Raw genomic sequence first — 26,997 nt, 5'->3', positions numbered from 1 at the left:
TTCTGACAATAGCACAGAAAATATGGAGAATAATAATATCAGAAGAACTCTTGCTGATTACACCAACATAGCTGGACCTCAACACTTTAACAGCATAGCTAGACCTAGAGTCAATGCAGCCAATATGGAGGTCAAACCAACACTAATCCAACTGGTGAAGAGTAATCAATTTAATGGGTTATCTCATGAAAGCCCATATGAGCACCTTACTACATTTAATGAAATTTGCAACACAGTGAAAATCAATGGGGTGCCAGACGAAGCAATCAAACTTAGTTTGTTTCCTTTCTCATTGGGAGGCAATGCTAAGCTTTGGTTGAACTCTTTTCCAGAAGGAAGTTTCACAGAGTGGGAAGCAGTGGTAACAAAGTTTTTGAACAAGTACTTTCCACAATCAAAGGTGACAAAAGGCAAGCAAGAGATATCTTCATTTAAGCAGGGCATGGAAGAATCACTGGGGCATGCATGGGATAGATACAAAAGTCTGCTAAGAAAAACACCTACGCATGGCTTCAAAGAAGAAGAAGTAGTCCTAACTTTCCTTGGAGGTCTTGGTTCACAAGCTAAGATGATGCTTCATGCCTCAGCAGGAGGAAACATTAAATGGAAAACTCCAGAGGAAGCAACTGAAATTATTGAAAATATGGCTACTAATGACAATGAACTCAACATTGAAAAAGGAGATTTTAGTCAGAAGGAGTTGTTACAATTAAATGAGGCTTTGCTTATTCAAAATAGAATTATCTCTCAACAGCTTGAAGAAGTAACTATGAAACTTTCTCAAATACCACAGGAAATACAACAGGTCTCAATGGTTCAAGTGCAACAACCAAAATGGCAGATGCAATTCACTCCAGTTGAGAAAACAACAAAGCTTGAAGAGACTTTCCAAAGATTCTTGAAGACGAATGCGTCTTATTGTCATAATGTGGATGTTGCATTTAAAAAAATGGAGGTTTATGTTGAGAGAATAGTTGACGAGATGAAACATGATAATCTTGGAAAGGAGTGTAAAACTGTTGTGACTAGAAGTGGTAGAGTGTTAGAGGAGAGACAAAAAGAAAGAGAAGAGAAAGAAAATGAGAGTGAGAGTGAAAAAGAAACATGTGAGTGGAAAGAAAGAGTTGAGAGAGAGAAAAAGGAAAAAGAAGAAGAGGAGAGGAGAGAAAAAAAAGAGAGAGAAGAGAGAGAGGAGAGACAGAAAGAAAAAGAGTATGAAAAGCCACTTCCTTATCCAAAGAGTTATTCAAGGAAGGAGAAAGAAAAGCAGTTGGAAAGATTCATGGAATTGTTTAAGAAGTTGGAGATCACTATACCATTCTCTGAAGCATTGCAACAGATGCCAGCATATGCGAAATTTTTGAAGGAACTCCTCACAAAGAAACACAAGTATATTGAGAAGGAAACTATCAATATACAAGGCAACTGCAGTGCAATCATACAGAAACTACCTCCTAAACTTAAAGATCCAGGAAGCTTCACTATTCCATGCACCATAGGAGATGTGAAAGTTGGAAGAGCATTGATTGATTTGGGAGCTAGCATTAATCTAATGCCGCTATCCATGTGCAGAACAATTCAGGGGCTGGAAATTAAACCAACCAGAATGGCTCTTCAATTGGCGGACAAGTCTCTTAAGTATCCATATGGAGTGGTTGAAGATGTTCTAGTGAAGGTTGACAAATTTGTATTCCCAGTGGATTTTATTGTGATGGAGATGGAAGGAACTAGTGATGTTCCTCTTATTCTTGGGAGACCTTTTATGAAGACTGCTAGAGTTTTGATTGATGTAGAGAATGGTAAGCTTAAATTGAGAGTTGACGATGAAGAAGTCACTTTTGACGTATCCAAGGCCATGACATATCCAAATGATGACAAAGCATGTTTTCAATTTGATGAACTTGACAAAGTTTGTATGGTGCAAGAAAGGATGGTGCGAAATATTTCTCCATTGGAAAAAACTCTCATTGATGCATGTGAAGATTTAGATGAAGAAGAAGAGAAATTGATTGATGAATGTCTGATGGACTTGGAAACATTGAAAAAGAGTCCAGAGGAAGATCCAATATTTGAAATAATTGATAAGGAAGAAACAGTCAAAACACAGACACCAGAATTAAAAAGATTGCCATCACATCTGAAATATGTGTTTCTAGAAGAAGATGGAACAAAGCCAGTCATCATCAATAATTCTTTATCTCTACAAGAAGAAGAGCAATTGATAGAAATTCTGAAAGCCAACAAAGAAGCAATTGGGTGGTCAATATCAGATCTCAAAGGTATTAGCCCAACTTACTGCATGCACAAAATTTTTATGGAAGAAGATTATAAACCAAGTGCTCAACCACAGAGAAGGTTAAATCCTGTTATGAAGGAGGTTGTCAGAAAAGAAGTGTTGAAACTGTTAGAAGCTGGTATCATCTATCCAATCTCTGATAGTGAATGGGTGAGTCCAGTACAGGTGGTTCCAAAGAAAGGTGGGATGACAGTAATTTATAATGATAAGAATGAACTTATTCCTACTCGGACAGTTACTGGTTGGCGTATGTGCATTGATTACAGGAAGCTGAATAAAGCTACTAGGAAAGATCATTTTCCTCTTCCTTTCATGGATCAGATGCTAGAAAGGTTATCAGGGCAGGCTTTCTATTGTTTTCTAGATGGATATTCTGGATATAATCAAATTGTGGTGGATCCAAAAGACCAGGAGAAGACGGCTTTTACTTGTCCTTTTGGTATCTTTGCGTATAGAAAGATGCCTTTTGGATTATGTAATGCTCCAGCTACGTTTCAGAGGTGTATGCAGGCAATTTTTGCGGATCTTTTAGAAAAATGCATTGAAGTATTCATGGATGATTTCTCAGTTTTTGGAAATTCTTTCCAAAGATGTTTGGCTAATTTGAACACTGTCCTCAAAAGATGTGTTCAGACAAATCTTGTTTTGAATTGGGAAAAATGTCATTTCATGGTAACTGAAGGAATTGTATTGGGGCATAAAATCTCTGCTAAAGGAATTGAGGTAGACAAAGCTAAAGTAGAAGTCATTGAGAAACTACCTCCACCAACAAATGTAAAGGGGATTAGAAGTTTTCTTGGTCATGCTGGGTTTTATAGAAGATTCATCAAGGATTTTTCAAAAATTGCTAAACCATTGAGTAATCTTTTGATGAAGGATGCACCTTTTGTGATGAATGAAGATTGTTTGAAAGCTTTTGACACATTGAAGAAGAAGTTAGTGTCAGCTCCAGTAATTGTAGCACCAGATTGGAATCAAAACTTTGAATTAATGTGTGATGCAAGTGATTATGCAATAGGAGTTGTCCTTGGCCAGCGGAAAGAACAAAAGTTTCATCCAATTTATTATGCTAGCAAGGTTCTGAATGATGCTCAATTGAATTATGCTACAACCGAGAAAGAATTTCTTGCTATTGTGTATGCTCTAGAGAAATTTAGACCTTATCTTATTGGGTCCAAGGTAACTGTCTATACAGATCATGCAGCTATCAAATATTTGTTGACAAAACCAGATTCTAAGCCACGTCTGATTAGATGGGTTTTACTATTGCAAGAATTTGATGTAGACATCCGTGATAAGAAAGGAAGTGAAAACTTAATTGCTGATCATTTGTCACGGTTAGTCAATAATGAAGTCACTAGCAAGGAGTCTGAAATCTGGGAATCTTTTTCAGATGAATCACTCATGTATATTCAGCAGAGACCCTGGTTTGCTGATATGGCTAATTTCAAAGCTGCAAGGGTTATGCCGGAAGACTTAACTTGGCAACAAAGAAAGAAATTTTTGCATGATGCCAAGCAGTTTGTTTGGGATGATCCTTATTTGTTCAAAATTGGAGCAGATAATCTTCTGAGGAGATGTGTTACAAATGAAGAAGCAGAAGGAATTCTCTGGCATTGTCATGATTCACCTTATGGAGGACATTTTAATGGAGAAAGAACAGCAGCAAAAGTCCTTCAATCAGGATTTTATTGGCCAACTTTGTTTAAAGATGCTCATAATCATGCTAAAAATTGTGACAAATGTCAAAGAGCAGGGACAATCACTAAACGTCATGAGATGCCTTTACAAGGTATTTTAGAGGTTGAGGTTTTTGATTGTTGGGGTATTGACTTTGTTGGACCCTTCCCTCCATCTTTCAACAATGAATATATTCTGGTAGCAGTGGATTATGTGAGTAAATGGGTGGAAGCATTAGCTTGTCCTAAAAATGATGCTAGCACGGTAATTAAATTCCTGAAGAGGCAGATATTCTCACGTTTTGGCACTCCAAGAGTGTTGATCAGTGATGGAGGATCTCATTTCTGCAATTATCAGCTAGAGAAAGTACTCAAACACTATGGAGTAAAACATAAAGTAGCTGCACCTTATCATCCACAAACCAATGGACAAGCTGAGGTATCTAACAGGGAGATAAAACGGATCCTGGAAAAAACAGTGACTTCATCAAGAAAGGATTGGTCTCTCAAATTGGATGATGCTCTTTGGGCTTATAGGACAGCAATGAAAACGTCTATGGGATTATCACCATTTCAATTAGTCTATGGGAAAGCATGCCATTTGCCTGTAGAATTGGAGCATAAAGCATTATGGGCTTTGAAATTCTTGAATTTCGATCCTTATGAAACTAAATGAACACGCAGACGGCAGATTTTGGAGCTTGAAGAAATGCGATTACATGCATATGATTCATCCAAGGCTTACAAAGACAAAATTAAATTTTATCATGACAGAAAGTTGGTGAACAGAGTTTTCAATCCAGGACAACAGGTATTATTGTTCAATTCAAGATTGAAGATATTTCCTGGGAAGCTGAAGTCAAAATGGTCAGGACCATATGTGATAAAAGAAGTGCATCCGCATGGAGCAATTGAAATATTTAATCCAGTTGCTGCTGATCCACAAAGAAGTTGGGTGGTGAATGGTCAACGTCTCAAACCTTATCTAGGGGGAGAGGTGCAACAATTTTCCACAATGATGTTGTTGGTTGATCCTTGAAAGTTTGGGTCAGGCTCGTGACGTTAAACAAGCGCTCACTGGGAGGCAACCCAGTGTTTTGTAAGTATTTTCTGTTTTTAGATTAGGGTTTGATGTACTCTATTTGAAACCTGGTTTCTTGTGATGGTTTGCTATTAAATGTGATTGTGTGATAAGTAATACTGAATGATGCTTATGATTGATTGATGTTGAGATGATGTGCACATTAAAATGCTTATATAGGTGATTCACAAGCTTTGTGAACAAATGCATGATATCATGATTGTGATTGTGAAATTAAGCAGGATGTGTATGTCAAATGTGAATGAGCTTATATGTGAGATTTTGAGCTCCAGAGTTGTTATTGTTGAATGTTATTACTTTGAAAGCATGAATGATTTTGCCCAGGTTTTCTATGATTGAATCAATTGCTTGTTTTGCATCATATGATCAAGGCCGTTTGTTGGAAACCTTTTTATTGGCCAAATTTGTACAAGTTAGCCCACTAAAAGAGAACACTTTGTGTTCAATCCTTTTGAACCCTTAGCCTTGAAAATACACTGAAACCTTTAATTGAAAAATCTTTACCTTGAGTTAAGTAGAAAATCTTGTGTGGTATTGTTAAGTGTTCAAGTTTGGGGTTGTTGGGAAAACATGAAAAGCATTGAGCTAAGAGCTAAAAAGTAAGAATATGCAAAGAAAAAGAAAAGAAAAGAAAAAGAAGCAAAGCTCAATGCAAAGGCAAAAGAAAGTTGGGAATGAATAAGATGATTGTGTTGTTATGATTCTCTTAACTCAAGGATTTTGTGATCCAGAAAAACCAATTTTCTTGTTAGCCCAGCCACATTATAAGCCATAGAAAAGTCCTTGTGATGATGCATGCTTGTGAATGTTTTTGATTATGGTAAAATGAAAGGCAAAGTTAATTCATGTAACATTGTGATAGTAGAGTGAATGAGTGATCATCTCTTATACACTTGAGTGTGAGTGAAACACTTGACTTAGTGAGGAAATATCACATGAACACATGAACATCCATGCTTAATTGATTGATCATTCATGAAAATAGCATTTGTTGGAATTTAAATGACTTTGTGAACACTAAAGCATGTGCACATCTTGATTGAACTCTTGGACATAAGTTTGAGTGAAGTTTTTGCTTATCTTGAAAAGAAGATTTTTGAATGAAGTGAACCATCATATGAATTGGTTTAAAGATGGAGTTACATATTATTTGCTTGAGGACAAGCAAAGTTTTAAGTTTGGGGTTGTGATAACAGTTGAAAAACTGTTATTTTTATGATTAAAATTGACACTAAAAGCAACCTTTACACTTAGAAACTAGCTTGAAATCATGCTTTTCTTTATATTTTTGGAAATAAGAGAGCTGGACAGGTTTATGCTTGATTTCAGTGTTTTTGTGCAGGTTTTAAGGTGAATTTGGTGAAAGAAGTGAAGAAGGAGAGAGATGAAATCAGAAAAGACAATAAAAAGTGCAAAAGGAGAAGCCGAAGTCACCGCTCAGCGGCAGTTTACCGCTGAGCGGCACTCAGGAGCTTGCGGGAGGTCCGCTGAGAGGCAAAATGGCCGCTGAGGGGAGAAAACAAGTCACGCACTCACCGCTGAGCGGCACTCTGGAAGTCACGTAAGGTCCGCTGAGGGGCAAAATGGCCGCTGAGGGGAGAAAACAAGTCACGCACTCACCGCTGAGCGGCACTCTGGAAGTCACGTAAGGTCCGCTGAGGGGCAAAATGGCCGCTGAGGGGAGAAAACAAGTCGCGCACTCACCGCTGAGCGGTATTTTACCGCTGAGCGGCACTTTATTGGGCTTGGACTTGACTTTTTGTAATTTACGAATGATACATAAGCTTTAGGGTTTCCTAGGGTTAGGTATCTCTGGCTGGAACGAAGGAAACACTCTCTCTTCCACCCCTTTGAAGGAAGATCTTGGATGTTGAGGCTTCCTCTTCACCTTTTTAGGGTTTATTCTTTCATTCTTTCATTGTAATTCATCTAGGTTCACCATGAATATGGTGAACTAAACTCTGTATGTTTGTTGGGGAATCAATGTAATCTTGTGAAACTCTCATATATGGAATCTGTTTTTACATCTTTTAATTAAGACTTATGCTTTCTTTCATCATTAGTTAGGGTTTTTCCTCTTTGCTTAATGCTTGCATTGTTTAACTCATTCGATGCATGATTATTGGTTTTGTCGATACGGGCACGTACGGGGAAGTCTAGATCCGGGGAATTTCTCCCAATTTTATATTGGTTGTCGTTAAGCTCCTGCACTTATGAACTGATCATTAGGAATGCTAGGAATTGTATGAACTCGTGATTAGGGAGAAGCCTTCTGGAAAGGTACATTAGAGAGTGGCATTAACAATGATGATTTGACTGTTGAATTCCTAAAAATATATGAGAGTGGATAAGATGAAATTGACCCCGAACAACATATTCATATCTATATTTCATTGAAAGTGTTTATCTTTTGTTTTTTGCCATTGATAAAAAATTCATGCATACATGTTTATTTTCTGCCTTGCATTTTAAACCCCAAATATTTCGTTTGTAAGTCTTAGTTAATCAAGAAACCACATAACTAAACTAGGCCGTGAGTCCTTTGGGAAGAACGATACTTGGTCTAACCAAGTTTATTACTTGAACGATTCGGTCATACTTGCCGATTGAAAACAAGTTTGTGACATCATAATTTGGTGTTCATAAATTTGTCCATCATCGCCCCTGTCCATACCTACCCAAACCTTTCCCATGCATATAACCTTCTTTTAACATGACTTTGGCCATCATGATAGAAGCACGCGGCAGATGTGGGCTGACCGCGAACTGCTCCACGTAGGTGTTTCCCACGATCTCCAGAGATTGGAAAGTTGCCTCGAGAGCTTCCTCGGCTACTTCAATATAACGGGAGGATGATGGTCCGCTCACCAGGAAATCCTCCTCTCCTGCCACTATCACCAGCTTGTCTCCCATAACATACTTCAACTTTTGGTGTAGTGTAGAAGGCACAACCCCTGCGGAATGGATCCATGGGCGACCCAACAGACAACTATAGGCCGGGAGGATGTCCATGACTTGGAATGTCACTTGAAAGACACACGGGCCGACTTGGACTAGTAGTTCTACCTCTCCCATCACTTCCCTCTTACTACCATCAAAGGCTCTCACAATCATCGAACTTGGCTTCATATGCGTTCCGTCACTGGGTAGCTTCTCCAAGGTTGCTTTTCGCATGACGTTCAGGGAGGATCCATTATCCACTAAGACACGTGCTATCACATGATCCAGGCATTTCACAGAGACATGAAGGGCTTTGTTATGACCTCTCCCCTCAACAGGTATCTCTTCATCAGTGAAGGTGAGGTAATTATTAGCAACGATGTTGCCAACAATGCCCTCGAACTTGTTCAGAGAAATACCTTGTTCCACATGAGCCTCACTGAGTATCTTCATCAACAACTTTCGGTGCGAGGCAGAGTGCATGAGTAATTCTAGCAAGGAGATCCGGGCAGGCATGCGATTCAACTGTTCCACCACTTTGTACTCACTCTGTTGTATGAACTTTAGGAATTCACCAACTTCTTCTTCAGATATTTCCCTCTTCTCCTCTTTGTCGGGGGTCTCCTCGGCCCCCACGTTCTTCCCCCTCAAGAACTCCTTTGCTTTTGCAGCCATTGTTGCTTCCCTATCATTGGTTCTTTCTCTCGCCAATTCTGGTGGTGTAAAGATTCGACCACTTCTGGTCATTCCACCAATGCCTGATATGTTTTCCACAGTCGGATTTGCATATTCTCCCTCGTCTAATGCAGTTGCCCCATATCTCCATGGGACGGCTTTCTCGTTCTTATAAGGGAAAGGAGTTGGCACTCGGATGACCACAGACGGATTTCCTTCAGTTACCAGTGCAGGGGTGGTCCTAGTAAAATGGATCACCAAAGGTTCGGGTAGAGTCACATCAGATTCTCCACCAATTTGTGCAAATACTTCTTCCTCTCTGACCTTGCGGCACACTTGCATCAGATTTCTATCAAGTAAGTCTTGTAGAAAAATCTTGAATTCCATACATTCCTCAATAGAGTGCCCGGCCTCCGGATGGAGTGCGCATGTTATACCCAGATCATAATCGCCCTTCACTATGCCCTTCTTCAACAAAGCTTCAAAGATAAACCTCCTAGAACTTCGGATTTCGCCCACATCTCTTATCAGATCATGGTTTCCAACCTCGACGGCGTTCGTCGAGGAACTCCCGTGCCCGGACAATGGATTAGTATCGACACTGGGCTGGTCCTCTTGAAACTTTAACCAACCCGAATCTATCAAAGCCTGAACTTTGTATTTGAGAGCCATACATCCTTCGGTCGAGTGGCCAACGCCTCCTGCATGATAACTACACCTGGCATTCGCGTCATAACCCCTAGGGTACGGCGGCTGTACAAGCTTCATCGGACAAATGGCGACCAGACCCTTTTTGACTAGGTTAGGTAACAATTCAGTGTAGGTCATAGGGATTGGGGTGAACCTAACAAATTGATTTCCCCTTGGGTTGTTGTTGTGACCCACATTCAGATTTGGGCCCATGTTTGCGGCCGGTCTTGTAGCTTCGGTTGGGATACGCTGCGGTGGATAATACGCTTGTTGTTGTTGAGGCCTAGCTTGGTGAACAAACGTGGTGTTAGCAGCATAAGGAGGTGGGTTTAAGTATGGTCGATAATTAGGATTGGGAACTCGTCCTCTCCATACAGGCATTACCGACGCAGCATGTACCTCCCCCTCTTTTTTCTTCCCCTGATTGAAGCTGGGCTTTTTGTAGTTGTAGCTGCAGGTGGGCCATATGCTATCTTCCCGTTTTTTAATCCAATTTCTATCCTCTCACCAATGATGATGGTGTCAGCAAAATTGACAGATACATTCCCAACCATATGCTCATAAAATGGCGGCTGGAGTGTGTTTACGAACATCGACACCATCTCCTTATCAAACAACGGCGGCTCAACTTGCGCAGCCAACTCTCTCCATCGTTGGGCGTACTCTTTGAAAGTTTCATTGTCCTTTTTTGTCATATTCTGCAGCTGCAGACGGTCCGGAGCAACATGAGTATTGTATACATATTGTTTTACGAAGGCGTCAGCTAGATCCGCCCAACAACGAATTCGGTATGGCTCCAGGTGGGTGTACCAGTTCAATGCCACCCCAGCCAAACTTTCCTGGAAAACGTGGATGAGTAGCTGCTCATCATGAGCATACGTAGCCATCTTTCTGCAGTACATGGTCACATGGCTTTTAGGGCAAGTGTTACCCCTATATTTTTCAAACTCCGGCGCCTTGAACTTAGGCGGGATTTTCAAGCCCGGAACCAAACTTAATCTGGCCGCATCTCAAAACCCGTAGCTCTCAACTCCCTCAACAGCTCTCAACCTCGCCTCCACACTTTCCAACCTACCCGTAGCTCCAACGAGGCTACCGAATCCCCCAACCATTGTGGCGTGCTGTGCAGCTTCGGCTGAAGAATCCTCCCTAGCAACCACACGCGGTACTGGGGTCACCCGAATTCCATCAGTTGTGTTGGTCTCATTCATTCCCGTGCCCACCATGGGAGCCGACACTAAGACAGGTCCCTGAGTGCCGGTGGTTGGTGGTATATTGACAGTCGCGGGGAACGAGAATGCAGCGTGCTCAACTTCTGAGTACTCTCCTACAGGAGGAGTGTAACCCGGAGGTAAACCATACAGTGGGAAAGGAACAGATTGGCTCGCAACGTTGAGCATTGGGGGATAAGGGTGAGCATTCCCCCCAACATGCGTAGATGAAGACTCTCCAGCAGTCTTCATGGATTCAAGCGTCGCCAAGATCTGGCCGATCTGGTCCTTCAACTGGCCAACATCCGTTTTGAGAGACTCCTGTGACTCCTCCCAGCTTGCCATGGCTTTTGAGTTTGCCCGGGTCCGGTAGGGATGTCGTGGAAATTTGGTCGTCGTTTTTTCTCACGCGTACTGCTTTATTATTTTAATTAATTAGATGGAAATGAAACATGCTGAACAAAAGAAAAGATGATGCATGCTAGTAATAGGGGGAAATCACAAGATTGTAATGACATCACTGATGGAAATTAACACAAGCAGATGCTAAACAACATCCCACACCTTTCATTTAAAGGGAAACAAGTTCATTACATTTCTTAAAGGAAACAAACCATAAAGATCCCTAAATACATCAATTCCTAGTCCGAGTGATGAGGGATTTCATCTCATCTATCAACCGTTTACAGTGATTAATAAAAAGCTCTATCTCTACTGGTGGGCTATAAAAGTGGGTACTCGCTTCAGCTTCCGACACCATTCTAGGGATGTCTTCAATCGCCCCATTTGCCAAAGCAGCCAACTGAGAGAAGCTTTCCTTCCAATGCTTTACGGCCGTTTCTTGCTCTGCGATGTGCTCTTTCATTCGCTTTATCAAGGCCTGATGCCTTTCTTCAAATTCCATCGACCTCCATCGCTCCTCCTGCTCCTCGATGTACTCCTCCATCTGCTTTAACATGGCTCGATATTCCCCTTCAGCCTCTGCCAGCTTCCAGCGCTCCTGATTCAACTCCGCTTCAAATGATGTAGCCATTTCCTTCATTTGATGCCCCGATTCTTGTACTTGGACTTGCGCTTCCCTTAGTCTTTTTAGGGCTTCCCTTTTATCCCTCTTGGCTTCTTCATAGAGTTGTTTCCACTGTCTGCCCTCTTCTAGAGCCACATTCTTCTCATTCACCCTCATGGATAACTCCTTACTTGCGGCCGCAAGATCCTGTTTTACTCGAAATGTATAATCTCTCTCTGCCTTCTGGCTTTTGACAATGTTTTCATAAGCCTGTGACTTTTCTTCGTTATCATTCCTCATATCCACAAAATCATTGCGAGCTTTCTGTAATTCATTTTCCAACCTAGCATTCCTCACCCTCAATTTCTCCACCCCAACCTTCAGCTGTTTCACCTCTTCACTTTCTGGGGCTTGGGATGTTTCTTCACTTGCCGATTGATCATTGATGGGCTTAAAAGGCAACTTGACTTCTCTTACCCTCTCCAGAATCCAGGTATGGTAACTAACCCTGCTATCCATCACTCCACTCCTCAGGTCCTTCTCTGCTCGCACCACATTTTCCCAGGCACTTCTGACTCTCCTCAACATTTCAGTACAATGTCCGTCCTCACAGTAGATGAAGAAGGCTGTGAGATAATCTGGTGAAGGCGCTCCCTTCATAGGATATCCGAACTGTCTTTCGACCAAAATAGGGTTGTAGTTAATACAATACCTAGCGCCTATGAGAGGTATGTTAGGGAAGTTGCCACAATGATGGATAGATGGTTTAGTCTCAAGCCAAGGAAGGCGCCATTTTACGTTTCCCTCTCTCAAACCGGCAAAGAAAAGAGCCCACCCATTACCTCCTTGATGCGACAGATTCTCAGGTGAACTTCTAACATCGACTACCCCCTTAAATACTCGTGCCGTCATCCACGCATATAACGCCGGCAAACAACAAAGAATCCTCTTCCCTTTTCTCTCCTGGCAAAAACTCATAGTCCCATACACATCTGCGAGGACTGCTGTTACGGGGTTTTCTGATCTCGTCTTTTTTGCCACGAAGACATCAATAGCAGTGTAATCTACAAAGTCTTCCAGCTTGGGAAACAGGACAATGCCAAACACAGTGAGGGCTAGTACATCCATGAAGGTCTCCCATTCTTCCCTATCGCCCAGGTCGTGCAAATATTGTTCAAGGTAACCTTGTGTCAGCCCCCGAATTTGATGTCTCGTTATCAACCGGTTCTCCAATTCATTGGGCTGTAATTTCATTATAACAGCAAGGGTAGAAACAGAGGCATGATGCTCCAAGTGCTGATATGGCTTGGTACCCTCTAATGGCAAGCCCAGAATATGCTCAAATTCTTCTACAGTTGGCGCCAGCTGGAAGTCCTGGAAGGTAAAACATCTCAGGGGAGGATCATAATACTGAGCTAGAGCTGTAATAGCGGGCAACTGTACTTTCACCTCCATTAAACTCAACAAATTCCCATATTTCCTCCCGAAGGCTTCTCTCTATATGGTCTTGAGTCTTCGACCTAAATTTATCAACCCGGTCAAATTTCCAACATGTGTCCTTAGGCTAGACTTCTTTCCTAAAATGGCGGAGTTGGTATGCAGTGTAGCATCAGATCTGGCGTCAACGTCCATCTCGTGTGAAGTCAAGTGTATACCTGTGATTTCCCCTAAAACCAACATGTTACTAAATGATGCATGAATATGATGCATGATAATAAAACAACACGATGAATCAAATGCATGCATGGCATGAAAATGCAATAACATAATTTTCGAAAGAGAACGAACAGCGTGAGGATTACAAGAATACACGTTTCTCCCTTTGTGCCCTAAGAAAGGTTCAATGGCTTGGATTCGAGGTCAAGTATATGCAATTTCACAAGGATGGTCTCCTGAACCTAGAGGTCAATGGTCACTAGAGCTATGGCCCCCTTCATAGCATCTCCACAACAGTCGAGTAATCAACTAGATGAGGAGACACAAGTGAAGAGAACAAACTCTAGCTGGAGTTCTCACGATAGCCAGACAGGAAGTACATCCCAGAATGACACCGCTACACAACTCCTCTAATTCTAAGTTACGCTCAGACCCGGGTATAGGGCCCCACTCATGATATGCACAAAGTGTGTGTGTGAAGGGAGAATGCAATGCATACCCAAACCCTCACCTGCAAAACAACCAGAAAAAATTCCCAGGCAGATATAAACATGTTTTCTACCCTAGGGTTCCATATTCAACAATTCACATGCAGTTATTCCAACTATCAAACACAAAAAAAAGAAAAAAAACAGGGGAAGAAAAACACAAAGAAAAATCATGTCAAATTCGAGCATCTAATTAAATGGCCTGACTCTCGACCTCCCCAGTGGAGTCGCCATCTGTCGCAACCGGAATCGCGACGGGACGACGATCTAAAAAAGAAAACGCGTTTTGATAAGAGATTTGGAGTCGCCACCATAGTTTATTTTGGAAAACTACGGAAAAACCATAAAATGATAAGACACAGTCCGCGAAAACCAGATTCTGGGTTCGGGAGTCGGTTACGTGTAGGGAAGGTATTAGCACCCTACAACGCCTGCCCTAAGGCAGTACCTTTAACTAAATACGCGAATTTGATGTGGTTTTCAAAATGTTTAACTATCCCTAAAATAAAATTCTAAATAAACAAAATATATTTTTTAGTTTTTTGAGCCCGACAAGGATTGACCTTGCTCCTACGTATTCTCATTCACAATGAGAAATCAGGGTTACGTAGTTCTTTTAGAAAACTGCTTGCAAATTTGTTTGAAAATTGTTTAGAAAATTTTGTTTGGAAAATGATTATCCTTATCTAATTTAATTTAATAAAAAATAGTAGCAATACGAGTGAGAGAACAACGGCAAGTTTTCCACGACATCCGTACAGGACCAGAGCTAATTCGAAGGTCATGGAGAATTGGGAGCAGTCACACGAATCTATTAAGGCTGATGTCAACCAGTTGAAGGATCAGATGGCCCAGATTTTGACAGCTCTCGAAGCCCTGAAGACTACGGGACGGTCGACGCCTTCGCAGGTTGAGGGAAGTGCTCAATATTACCCTCCGCTGTTCAATACGGGGAGCCAATCTGTTCCGTTTCCAATGTATGGATTACCTCCAGGTTACACCCCACTTGTGGGAGAATACACAGAAGGGGAGCAGACTTCATTCTCTTTCCCTACCACTGCCAACGTACCGCCAATCAGTACTCAGGGACCTGTTGTAATGTCCGCACCTATGGTAAATGAAGGAATGCATGCAAACATGTCTGATGGAATACGAGTAACCCTGGTGCCACCTGTGATTACCGGAGAGGGTTTTTCTACAAGGGCTGCGCCATATACTTCGTTTCAGGGGGTAATTAGTAATGTCGATGGAGCAAAGGATAAACTGGAGAGCCTAGAGGTAAGATTGAGGGTTGTTGAGGGATATGAAAGTTATGGATTCGGAGATGTTGCCAGATTGAGCTTGGTTCCTGGCGTCAAAATACCACATAAGTTCAAAGCGCCAGATTTTGAGAAGTATAAGGGAAATACATGCCCAAAGAGCCATCTAACCATGTTTTGCAGAAAGATGGCTGCATATGCTTATGACGAGCAGCTGCTCATCCATGTTTTTCAAGATAGTTTGGCTGGAGTGGCATTAAACTGGTATACCCATTTGGAGTCGACTCGAATTCGTTGTTGGGCGGACTTGGCTGATGCTTTTGTGAAACAGTATATATACAATACACATGTTGCGCCAGATCGTTTACAGCTGCAAAACATGTCGAAGAAAGACAACGAAACTTTTAAGGAGTATGCTCAGCGGTGGAGGGAATTGGCTGCACAAGTTGAGCCACCTTTGTATGATAGAGAAATGGTGGCAATGTTTGTAAATACGCTCCACCACCATTTTATGAACATATGGTGGGAAATGTATCTTCAAATTTTGCCGATATCATCGTGATAGGCGAGCGGATAGAGATCGGGTTGAAAAATGGGAAGATTGTATATGGCTCGTCGGTGGCTGCAAATTCAAAAAAACCAAATTTCAACTCAGGAAAAAGAAAGGAAGGAGATGTGCATGCAACATCTACAACTCCCGTGTGGAGAGGTCAGGCTCCCACTCATAACTATCGACCATACTGGGGTCAACATCCACATGCAGCTAACGCGTCATTTGGTCATCAAATTAGGCCTCAACAACAACCAGGATACTATCAACCACAATACATCCCGACGAATAATTGGAGGGGAGGGGCAAATGTAGGTTCCAATATGAATGTGGGTCCAAATACTTATCCAAGAAGGAACCAAGAAAGAAATTATGTTAACTTTACCCCAATTCCTACAACTTATACAGAATTATTGCCTCATCTTATCAAACAAGGTCTAGTTGTCATTTGTCCCCTGAAGCCTTTGCAGCCTCCGTACCCAAGAGGTTATGATGCAGATGCAAAGTGTAGTTATCATGGAGGGGCCGCTGGTCATTCCATTGAGAGGTGTCTGGCTTTCAAGCATAAAGTGCAGACTCTAATTGATTCTGGGTGGTTAAAGTTCCAACAGGATAAGCCTAGTATCGAGGCCAATCCTTTATCTGGGCATGGAAGTGCTTCGACGAATGCTGTCGAAGTGAAAGAACATGAGCTGGTGAGAAATGTGAAAGAAGTCAGGAGCTCTAGGAGGTTTATTTTAGAGGTGTTGCTGAAAGTGGGTATCTTGAAGGGTGATGATGATGAGAGTATGGCATGCGCGCTCCACCCAGATGCTGAGCACTCTATTGAGGAGTGTGTTGAGTTTGAAGAAATTCTGCAAGACCTGCTAGATCGTGGTCAGATGCAGGTATGCTACAAGAATGAGGAGGGAGATGTATTTGCACAAACTGGAGATGAATCCGGCATGATTTTACCAGAACCATTGGTGATTCGTTTCACTAAGACTACCTCTATCCCACCAACTCAAGGAAGGTCGCCCGTTGTTATCCATGTACCAGCCCCTTTTCCTTACAAGAACGAAAAAGCCGTCCCATGGAGATATGGGACACATGCGTCAGGCGAAACACAAAGCGTGGATCCTGTCGTCAAAAACATATCAGGGATAGGTGGAATGACTAGGAGTGGTCGAATTTTCACATCACCAGAGTTGGCACGAGAAAGAGTTAATGATAAGGAAGCAACGATGGCCGCGAAGGCAAAAGAATTCTTAAAGGGGAAGGGTGCACAGACAGAGGAGATCCCCGACAAGGAAGAGAAGAAAGAAGTTTCTGAAGAGGTGATGGACAAATTTATGAACACCAAATTATGATGTCACAAACTTGTTTTCAATCGGCAAGTATAACCGAATCGTTCAAGTAATAAAACTTGGTAAGACCAAGTATCGTTCTTCCCAAAGGACTCACGGCCTAGTTTAGTTATGTGATTTCTTAATTAACTAAGACTTACAAACGAATTAATTGAGGTTTAAAATGCAAGACAGAAAATAAACATGTATGCATGAATTGTGATCAATGGCAAAAAGCAAAAGATAAACACTTTCAATGAAATTTATGTATGGATATGTTGTTGGGGTTCAATTTCATCTTATCCACTCTCATATATTTTAGGAATTCAACGATCAAATCACCATTGTTAATGCCACTCTCTAATGTACCTTTCCAGAAGGCTTCTCCCTAATCACGAGTTCATACAATTCCTAGCATTCCTAATGATTAGTTCATAAGTTCAGGAGCTTAACGACAACCAATATAAAATTGGGAGAAATTCCCCGGATCTAGACTTCCCCGTACGTTCCCGTATCGACAAAACCAATAATCATGCATCGAATGAGTTAAACCATGCAAGCATTAAACAAAGAGGAAAAACCCTGACTAATGATGAAAGAAAGCATAGGTCTTAAATATAAGATGTAAAAACAGATTCCATATATGAGAGTTTCACAAGACTACATTGATTCCCCAACAAACATAAAGAGGTTAGTTCACCATATTCATGGTGAACCTAAATGAATTACAATGAAAGAATGAAAGAATAAACCCTAAAAAGGTGAAGTGGAAGCCTCAGCATCCAAGATCCTCCTTCAAAGGGGTGGTAGAGAGAGTGCTTTCTTCGTTCCAGCCAGAGATACCTAACCCTAGGAAACCCTAAAGCTTATGTATCATTCGTAAATTACAAAAAGTCAAGTCCAAGCCCATTAAAGTGCCGCTCAGCGGTAAACTACCGCTCAGCGGTGATTGCGTGAGACGTTTCTTCCCCTCAGCGGCCATTTTGCCCCTCAGCGGATCTCCCGTGACTTCCAGAGTACCGCTCAGCGGTAAAATACCGCTCAGCAGTAAAATACCGCTCAGCGGTGAATGCGTGACTTGTTTTCTCCCCTCAGCGGCCATTTTGCCCCTCAGCGGACCTCCCGCAAACTCCTGAGTGCCGCTCAGCGGTAAACTGCCGCTGAGCGGTGACTTCGGCTTCTCCTTTTGCACTTTTTGTTGTCTTTTCTGATTTCATCTCTCTCCTTCTTCACTTCTTTTACCAAATTCACCTTAAAACCTGCACAAAAACACTGAAATCAAGCATAAACCTGTCCAACTCTCTTATTTCTAAAAATATACAGAAAAACATGATTTCAAGCTAGTTTCTAAGTGTCAAGGTTGCTTTTAGTGTCAATTTTAATCATGAAAATAACAGTTTTTCAACTGTTATCACAACCCCAAACTTAAAACTTTGCTTGTCCTCAAGCAAATAAGATGTAACTCTATCTTCAACCAATTCATATGATGATTCACTTCATTCAAAAATCTTCTTTTCAAGATAAGCAAAAACTTCACTCAAACTTATGACCAAGAGTTCAATCAAGATGTGCACATGCTTTAGTGTTCACAAAGTCATTTAAATTCCAACAAATGCTATTTTCATGAATGATCAATCAATTAAGCATGGATGTTCATGTTTACATGTGATATTTCCTCACTAAGTCAAGTGTTTCACTCACACTCAAGTGTATAAGAGATGATCACTCATTCACTCTACTATCACAATGTTGCATGAATCAACTTTGCCTTTCATTTTACCACAATCAAAAACATTCACAAGCATGCACCATCACAAGGACTTTTCAATGGCTTATAATGTGGCTGGGCTAACAAGAAAATTGGTTTTTCTGGATCACAAATCCTTGAGTTAATAGAATCATAACAACACAATCATCTTATTCATTCCCAACTTTCTTTTGCCTTTGCATTGAGCTTTACTTCTTTTTCTTTTCTTTTCTTTTTTCTTTGCATATTCTTACTTTTTAGCTCTTAGCTCAATGCTTTTCATGTTTTCCCAACAACCCCAAACTTGAACATTTAACAATACCATACAAGATCTTCTACTTAACTCAAGGTAAAGATTTTCAATCAAGGGTTTTTAGTGTATATTCAAGGCTAAGGGTTCAAAAGGATAGAACACAAAGTGTTCTCTTTTAGTGGGCTAATTGTATGAATTTGGCCAATAAAAAGGTTTTCAACAAATGGCCTTGATCATGTGATGCAAAACAAGCAATTAATTCAATCATAGAAAACCTGGGCAAAATCATTCATGCTTTCAAAGTAATAGCATTCAACAATAACAACTCTGGAGCTCAAAATCTCACACATAAGCTCATTCACATTTAACATACACATCCTGCTTAATTTCACAATCACAATCATGATATCATGCATTTGTTCACAAAGCTTGTGAATCACCTGTTTAAGCATTTTAATGTGCACATCTATCTCAACATCAATCAATCATAAGCATCATTCAGCATTACTTATCATACAATCACAGTTAATAGCAAATCATCATAACAAACCAGGTTTCAAATAAAGTACATCAAACCCTAATCTAAAAACAAAAACAAATAAGTTCAGAAAACTTAAACCACAAAGCATAAGCACATGATAGCATTCATCAGTAAATGCTATCTCAGCTCCTCATCAATCTGAGCTGTCCTCTGTATCTTTCTCTTCCTCCTCATCTTCGTCATCTTCCAATGCATCATCCTCATCAGCTTCATCTTCTTCCATATCTCTAGCCGAAGCTTCAGCTGCTCCAGCTCGTCCTCCATGCACTGGTTCCTCTGGCCAAGCTACCACATTATGGAATTCATCCATAGTCCACCTGTGGGCTGGAGGTGTATCATACATCCCCACAATCATCTCAGCAGTGGCCACCTGCCCTCTGTGAATGGACTGCAACTGAGCACCTATAAGAGACATGTACATGTCTCTCATCTGGAATGATTCTGCTTCATGTGTCTCAGCAGATGTTTGGCTCTGTGCTGGCCCTCTCTCTCTACGAGCACGGCATGGTGGAACTGGCTGAGCTTCATCATCACCTCCACAGTACTGTCTATAGTAGGCCTCATCAATAGCTTTTCTTGGCCTCTCAAAAGGTGGAGCAGAAGTGTCCACCCCAGCTATCTTGCAAAGGTGCGTGATCAAAGAAGGATGTCCTAGTGGTGCTTTGTTGTTTGAAGTACTAGCGCACACACTAATCTCATCAGCTATCACCTGCCCAACATTAACATTCAAGTTTCTGATAGCACAATAGATGAAGAATACCCTGCTGAGAGTAATATCTGACACATGTGAACATGGCTGAATGTTGGCATGAGAAAACGCCATCCAATACTTTGCAAGAGGAGTCAAATCCGTCCTCCTAATGTTAACCACTGAGCCAGATCTATTCCTTTGGAAGTGTCCTCCAGGTATACACAGTACTCTCTCCACATCCTCATAATCAGCACCTTCCTCCATGCAAAGAGCAAACTGGCACTGCTCACCAGCCCATACAGTGTCCAGAAAGTTATTAATTGAATCAGGATCATACCTGATAGCATGGCCTCTAACATAGCCCAAATAATTCTCAGCTGGATAATCACCAATCTTCTTTGCATTGGTGTAAAATTCCTTAACCACAGCTATGTTGGCAGGTGCAGGATAAGTGGCTAGCTTTCCTCAATCATTCCCTAACACTTGCCATGGTTTTCAATCTTTTTCCGGATGAGGATGCCATTCCTACATTCAAAACACAAAACCAAACCACAGAACATGATGTTAATCATTAGTAAAACACAGAACACAACTCCTTTCGAAGCTAAACCACCGCTGAGGGCCAGAATTTCCCCTCAGCGCCACCAGTACCACATTTCAGATCACACAAAACCAGAAAAATCAAATCTGGCAGAGTGCCGCTCAGCGGCAGTTTACCCCTCAGCGGTAACTCTGCAGATTTTTGAAAAACCTGTTTTAAAGCTTTCCTAACTCCACCCAAATGCAATTTTCAGTTTTCCAGTTCATAATCATGCAGTTTAATCGGTTCAAACATCAAATATATCATCAAATCATGCAAAGAAATCAAAACCCCTAAATCTTCATGCTTTGACAATCATATTCAAAATCAAAAACCCTAGAATGAACAAAATGCATTTTACTTACTTGGGTGGAGATACTAGATGCAATAAGAATGCTTCCAAGCTAGAGTGCTCTCTTCTAACCCCAAACTTTGATGGCACACTAGTGAAAAAGTGAGTGGAAGAGAAATTTTCTTAAGAGGGAAGAGTGAAAAGATGTGGAAAACCTTGGAGAAGGTATGTGGGAGTGTTTGTGCAAAGAAAAGTCTGAAAGTGTGAGAGAATGCGCAGCTTAGGGTTTAAAAATACCCTAATGGGCTCGGGTCCCGCTAGGGGGAACAAAAACCCTATTCTGCGAGAGTACCGCTCAGCGGTAAAGTACCGCTCAGCGGTAAAGTACCGCTCAGCGGCACTTTCGTGAAGTGCTCTTCTCCTTCTTTTCCTAACCTACGTGCCTCCTAGACATGCCCCTCACTGGCTCCCTGCAATTCAATGTTCAAAATACTTATGCACACCCTAACTAAAACAAACAAACAGAAATATTCAATCAACTGGGTTGCCTCCCAGGTAGCGCTTGTTTAACGTCACGAGCCTGACGGGTTGCCTCCCAGGTAGCGCTTGTTTAACGTCACGAGCCTGACCCAAAATCCACCAACACCCATCAGTAGGTGTTACAGCCATTGTATCCTTCAGTAGATACTTAACCACCTAGCATCCTTCAGTAGATGCTATATCCAACAAAATAAATACAAAAATAATGTTCAAAAATTACAAATTACAAAACCAAATTAAAAGTTTTTAAATTCACTGGGTTGCCTCCCAGCAAGCGCTCTTTTAATGTCATTAGCTTGACCCAATAAAGTTCAAGTTCCATCTTCTTTGTAATTGATGTTGTTATTCCACCAACTCCTCAGCTGTTTCCTTTGAACTGTTTTGGTTCTTCTAGAACATGGAGACTCTATCTCTATCATCTCCTTCTCTTTAAAGCCCTTCACAACCCACAACTTGTTCTTGATTCTAACAGGTGTGCCAAGTTGGAGTCTTCTTTTCTTCCAGTCTCTAGGAATTTCTTCTCCTCTTCCAATCTCTTCTACCTTGGGTACCTGAAACAACAAACAATGGTTACCTGAAACCTCAAGATTTTCATCTTTACGGCTAGTCATGGGTGCATCTCGAAATGCAGCTTTATAACTAGCTTCTTCCTCCTTTGCTTGCATCTCATCTTTGAAAACATCTACCACCACTCTCTCCTCTCTATCCTGGAGCACCACTATACCTTCATTTACATCTATGATAGCCCTGGCCGTTTTCATAAACGGTCTTCCAAGTATGATAGGTATCTTCTCAGTTTCCATCTTCATCACCACAAAGTCCGCCAAGAACTGAAGTTTGCCAACACAAACTATAATGTCCTCTACAATCCCACATGGCTCCTTTGAAGATCCATCGGCCATTACTATTTTAATCTTTGCATGTTTCATTCTAACTTTGCCGATTTGCTCCAGTAAAGAATAAGGTATCAAGTTAACACTTGAACCTAAATCAAGGAGAGCTTTCTTTACCTTTTTCTTCCCTATAGTACAAGGGATAGAAAAACTACCTGGGTCTGACGCTTTAGGAGGGAATGACTCTTTCTTAACAGTTATACACTCTTTTGCCTCATCATCTCTACGTCTCTTCTTTGTAGAAATTTCTTCATCAGATTTTGTGTAAACTGCAATTTTCTGTAAAATCTGTTCCCAAGGTGCTTTATTATCCACCATTCTGAATAATTCTGTGAAATCCATTTGTTTCTCTTGATTTATTGGAAAAGGAAAATTATTTTTGCTCTCTATTTCTCTTCTTTCTTCTGTTTCTTCTTCTTCTAACTCAATTATCTCTTCATTCACACTCTTTACCACTTTGCACTCCTCTCTAGGGTTAACCTCAGTATTAGCCCCAAAATTTCTATTTGGCCTTTCTTCCAATTGCTTGGTAATCTGACCCATTTGAATCTCCAAATTCTTTATAGCAGCTTCAGTGCTCTTTTGAGAAGATTCGGTTTTCTGTATGAATTGTTGAAGAGTTTCTTCCAACCTTGTTGATTTTTCATTAAGCATAGATAACTGTTGCCAAAAGGTTGGTTGCTGCTGCTTATTATATTGATTTGCTTGCCCAGTTTGTCCTTGACCAATGCTTGGATGTGGTTTCCACCCTTGATTGTAATTCCCTTGACGGTATGGAAATTGATTAGCCATGAAATTAACATCCTCCAAAGCCTCCACTGGAAAAGCACATTGACCATTGATATGATCACCTCCACATAATTCGCACAACTGACTTTGCACCTGTGCAGCAGTTTTCAACTCTTTAGGTAATTGTGCAAGAGTTTTAGTCAAAGTCTCCAACTGTTGAGTTAGAATTTTATTTTGAGCTAGCAAGGCATCATGTGTCTGTAATTGGAGAACCCCTTTTTGTTGCATAGGAACTCCTCTTTCACTGTTGAGCTCATTATCACTAGTAGCCATGTTGTCAATAATTTCTATAGCTTCCTCTGGAGTTTTCCATTTAATATTGCCTCCTGCTGAGGCATCAAGCATCATCTTGGTTTGTGAACCAAGCCCTCCAAGGAAAGTTAAGACTACTTCCTGTTCTTCAAAGCCATGCGTGGGTGTTTTTCTTAGCAGACTTTTGTATCTATCCCATGCATGCCCTAATGATTCTTCCATGCCCTGCTTAAATGAAGATATCTCTTGCTTGCCTTTTGTCACTTTTGATTGTGGAAAGTACTTGTTCAAAAACTTTGTTACCACTGCTTCCCACTCTGTGAAACTTCCTTCTGGAAAAGAGTTCAACCAAAGCTTAGCATTGCCTCCCAATGAGAAAGGAAACAAACTAAGTTTGATTGCTTCGTCTGGCACCCCGTTGATTTTCACTGTGTTGCAAATTTCATTAAATGTGGTCAGGTGCTCATATCGGCTTTCATGAGATAACCCATTGAATTGATTACTCTTCACCAGTTGGATCAATGCTGGTTTGACCTCCATATTGGCTGCATTAACCCTAGGTCTAGCTATGCTGTTAAAATGTTGAGGTCCAGTTACATTAGTGTAATCAGCAAGAGTTCTTCTGATATGATTATTCTCCATGTTTTCTTGCTATTGTCAGAACCTTGTGGTGATGGTTGCAACAGAGTTTCCGGAGGAGGAAACAGTTCTCTAGATGTTCTGATTCTTCTCCTCTGTCTACTGTCTTCTAATCCTTCAAGCAACGGTTCTGTTGTCTTCTTGCTCCTAGTTCGAATTGCCTCCTGCATACACAAGAACACAAAACCCTAGAAGATTTGGTTAGCACAAAAAATATAAAAGAATATAAGATTCAGAAAATAAAGACAGAAAACAGAAAAAATAAAATAAAATAAAAATTCGAAATTTAAAAATAAAATAAAAAAAATAAGTCAAAGATAATTAATAATCACACAAATTAACCAGTTAAACCACGAGTCCCCGGCAACGGTGCCAAAAACTTGATGGACAAATTTATGAACACCAAATTATGATGTCACAAACTTGTTTTCAATCGGCAAGTATAACCGAATCGTTCAAGTAATAAAACTTGGTAAGACCAAGTATCGTTCTTCCCAAAGGACTCACGGCCTAGTTTAGTTATGTGATTTCTTAATTAACTAAGACTTACAAACGAATTAATTGAGGTTTAAAATGCAAGACAGAAAATAAACATGTATGCATGAATTGTGATCAATGGCAAAAAGCAAAAGATAAACACTTTCAATGAAATTTATGTATGGATATGTTGTTGGGGTTCAATTTAATCTTATCCACTCTCATATATTTTAGGAATTCAACGATCAAATCACCATTGTTAATGCCACTCTCTAATGTACCTTTCCAGAAGGCTTCTCCCTAATCACGAGTTCATACAATTCCTAGCATTCCTAATGATTAGTTCATAAGTTCAGGAGCTTAACGACAACCAATATAAAATTGGGAGAAATTCCCCGGATCTAGACTTCCCCGTACGTTCCCGTATCGACAAAACCAATAATCATGCATCGAATGAGTTAAACCATGCAAGCATTAAACAAAGAGGAAAAACCCTAACTAATGATGAAAGAAAGCATAGGTCTTAAATATAAGATGTAAAAACAGATTCCATATATGAGAGTTTCACAAGACTACATTGATTCCCCAGCAAACATAAAGAGGTTAGTTCACCATATTCATGGTGAACCTAAATGAATTACAATGAAAGAATGAAAGAATAAACCCTAAAAAGGTGAAGTGGAAGCCTCAGCATCCAAGATCCTCCTTCAAAGGGGTGGTAGAGAGAGTGCTTTCTTCGTTCCAGCCAGAGATACCTAACCCTAGTAAACCCTAAAGCTTATGTATCATTCGTAAATTACAAAAAGTCAAGTCCAAGCCCATTAAAGTGCCGCTCAGCGGTAAACTACCGCTCAGCGGTGATTGCGTGAGACGTTTCTTCCCCTCAGCGGCCATTTTGCCCCTCAGCGGATCTCCCGTGACTTCCAGAGTACCGCTCAGCGGTAAAATACCGCTCAGCGGTGAATGCGTGACTTGTTTTCTCCCCTCAGCGGCCATTTTGCCCCTCAGCGGACCTCCTGCAAACTCCTGAGTGCCGCTCAGCGGTAAACTGCCGCTGAGCGGTGACTTCGGCTTCTCCTTCTGCACTTTTTGTTGTCTTTTCTGATTTCATCTCTCTCCTTCTTCACTTATTTTACCAAATTCACCTTAAAACCTGCACAAAAACACTGAAATCAAGCATAAACCTGTCCAACTCTCTTATTTCTAAAAATATACAGAAAAACATGATTTCAAGCTAGTTTCTAAGTGTCAAGGTTGCTTTTAGTGTCAATTTTAATCATGAAAATAACAGTTTTTCAACTGTTATCAAGAGGAGGCTTGTGAATTTTTAAAATTCATACAACAAAGTGAATATAAGGTGGTGGAACAGTTAAACCGTATGCCTGCTCGTATATCCTTGTTAGACTTGCTCATGCATTCGGCATCACACAGAAAGTTGCTAATGAAGATACTCAGTGAGGCTCACGTGGAGCAAGGTATTTCGTTGAATAAATTCGAGGGTATTGTTGGCAATATTGTTGCTAATAATTATCTCACCTTTACGGATGAAGAGATACCTGCTGAAGGAAGAGGGCATAACAAGGCTCTTCACGTCTCTGTGAAATGCTTGGATCATGTTATAGCGCGTGTTTTAGTGGACAATGGGTCCTCTTTGAATGTCATGCCGAAAGCAACCTTGGAAAAGCTACCTTGCGAAGGAATGCATATGAGGCCGAGTTCAATGATTGTGAGGGCATTTGATGGTAGCAAACGAGAGGTGATGGGAGAGGTGGAATTACCAATGCAAGTTGGCCCGTGTGTCTTTCAAATAACATTCCAGGTTATGGATATCCTACCAGCTTATAGTTGTTTGTTGGGGCGCCCATGGATCCATTCGGCTGGAGTTGTGCCTTATACACTGCACCAGAAGTTGAAGTATGCGATGGGAGATAAGCTGGTGATAGTATCAGGAGAAGAGGATCTTCTTGTGAGTAGGCCATCATCCACGAGCTACATCGAGGTGGCTGAAGAAGCTCTTGAAACAGCCTTCCAATCATTGGAGATTGTGGGAAATGCTTGTGTGGAACCGTTTCCAGTAAATCCTCATCTATCATGTGCTTCTATTATGATGGCCAAGATTATGCTAAAAGAGGGCTATATATATGGGGAAGGTTTGGGCAAATATCGGTAGGGGCGAGCATTCCCTCTAGAAATCGTTGAAAACAAGAACAGATATGGCTTAGGGTACAAACCTACCAAGGAAGATAGGAAAAGGATGATTGAAGAAAGAAAAGAACGCAGTCTAGCCCGTGCAGAAAGACGAGAGCCGAGAGAGAGCAAAATTCACATTGTTGCCATCAAGGAAAGCTTCCGCAGTTCTGGGTGGATCAACACTGGCCAGATAGCAGCTGTGGAGGATGAAGAAAGGCCTCAAAGTTTGAGCTTTG

The 26,997-nt window shown here is 41.0% G+C and overlaps 1 protein-coding gene across 1 annotated transcript; it reads left to right on the top strand.

Annotated features, from left to right (window-relative positions):
* The first annotated feature begins 14,589 nt into the window (after positions 1-14,589).
* LOC148193405 (uncharacterized) lies at positions 14,590-26,741 on the top strand. The gene is made up of 5 exons (XM_088099413.1): positions 14,590-14,662; positions 15,568-15,863; positions 16,164-16,868; positions 25,929-26,025; positions 26,122-26,741. Exons 1-5 carry the CDS (start codon positions 14,590-14,592, stop codon positions 26,739-26,741), a joined length of 1,791 nt encoding a protein of 596 aa, XP_087955539.1.
* The last annotated feature ends 256 nt before the right edge of the window (positions 26,742-26,997 follow it).

The sequence above is a fragment of the Vigna umbellata genome, chromosome 9 (genome assembly GCF_029865625.1).
Source record: "Vigna umbellata cultivar VRB3 chromosome 9, Vumbellata_1.0, whole genome shotgun sequence".
Lineage (NCBI taxonomy): Eukaryota > Viridiplantae > Streptophyta > Magnoliopsida > Fabales > Fabaceae > Vigna > Vigna umbellata.
The sequence above is the reverse complement of the archived record's forward strand: the minus strand, read 5'-3'. Positions and strand labels throughout refer to the sequence as shown.

Bases quoted from the DNA above. Each gene is read 5' to 3' on its own strand.
- LOC148193405 (XM_088099413.1), top strand. From the start codon at position 14,590: ATGGCCCAGATTTTGACAGCTCTCGAAGCCCTGAAGACTACGGGACGG. The intron at 14,663-15,567 runs GTGCTCAATATT...TCATCGTGATAG, and splicing joins GCCTTCGCAGGTTGAGGGAA to GCGAGCGGATAGAGATCGGG. The intron at 26,026-26,121 runs GTGAGGCTCACG...TTACGGATGAAG, and splicing joins GTTGCTAATGAAGATACTCA to AGATACCTGCTGAAGGAAGA.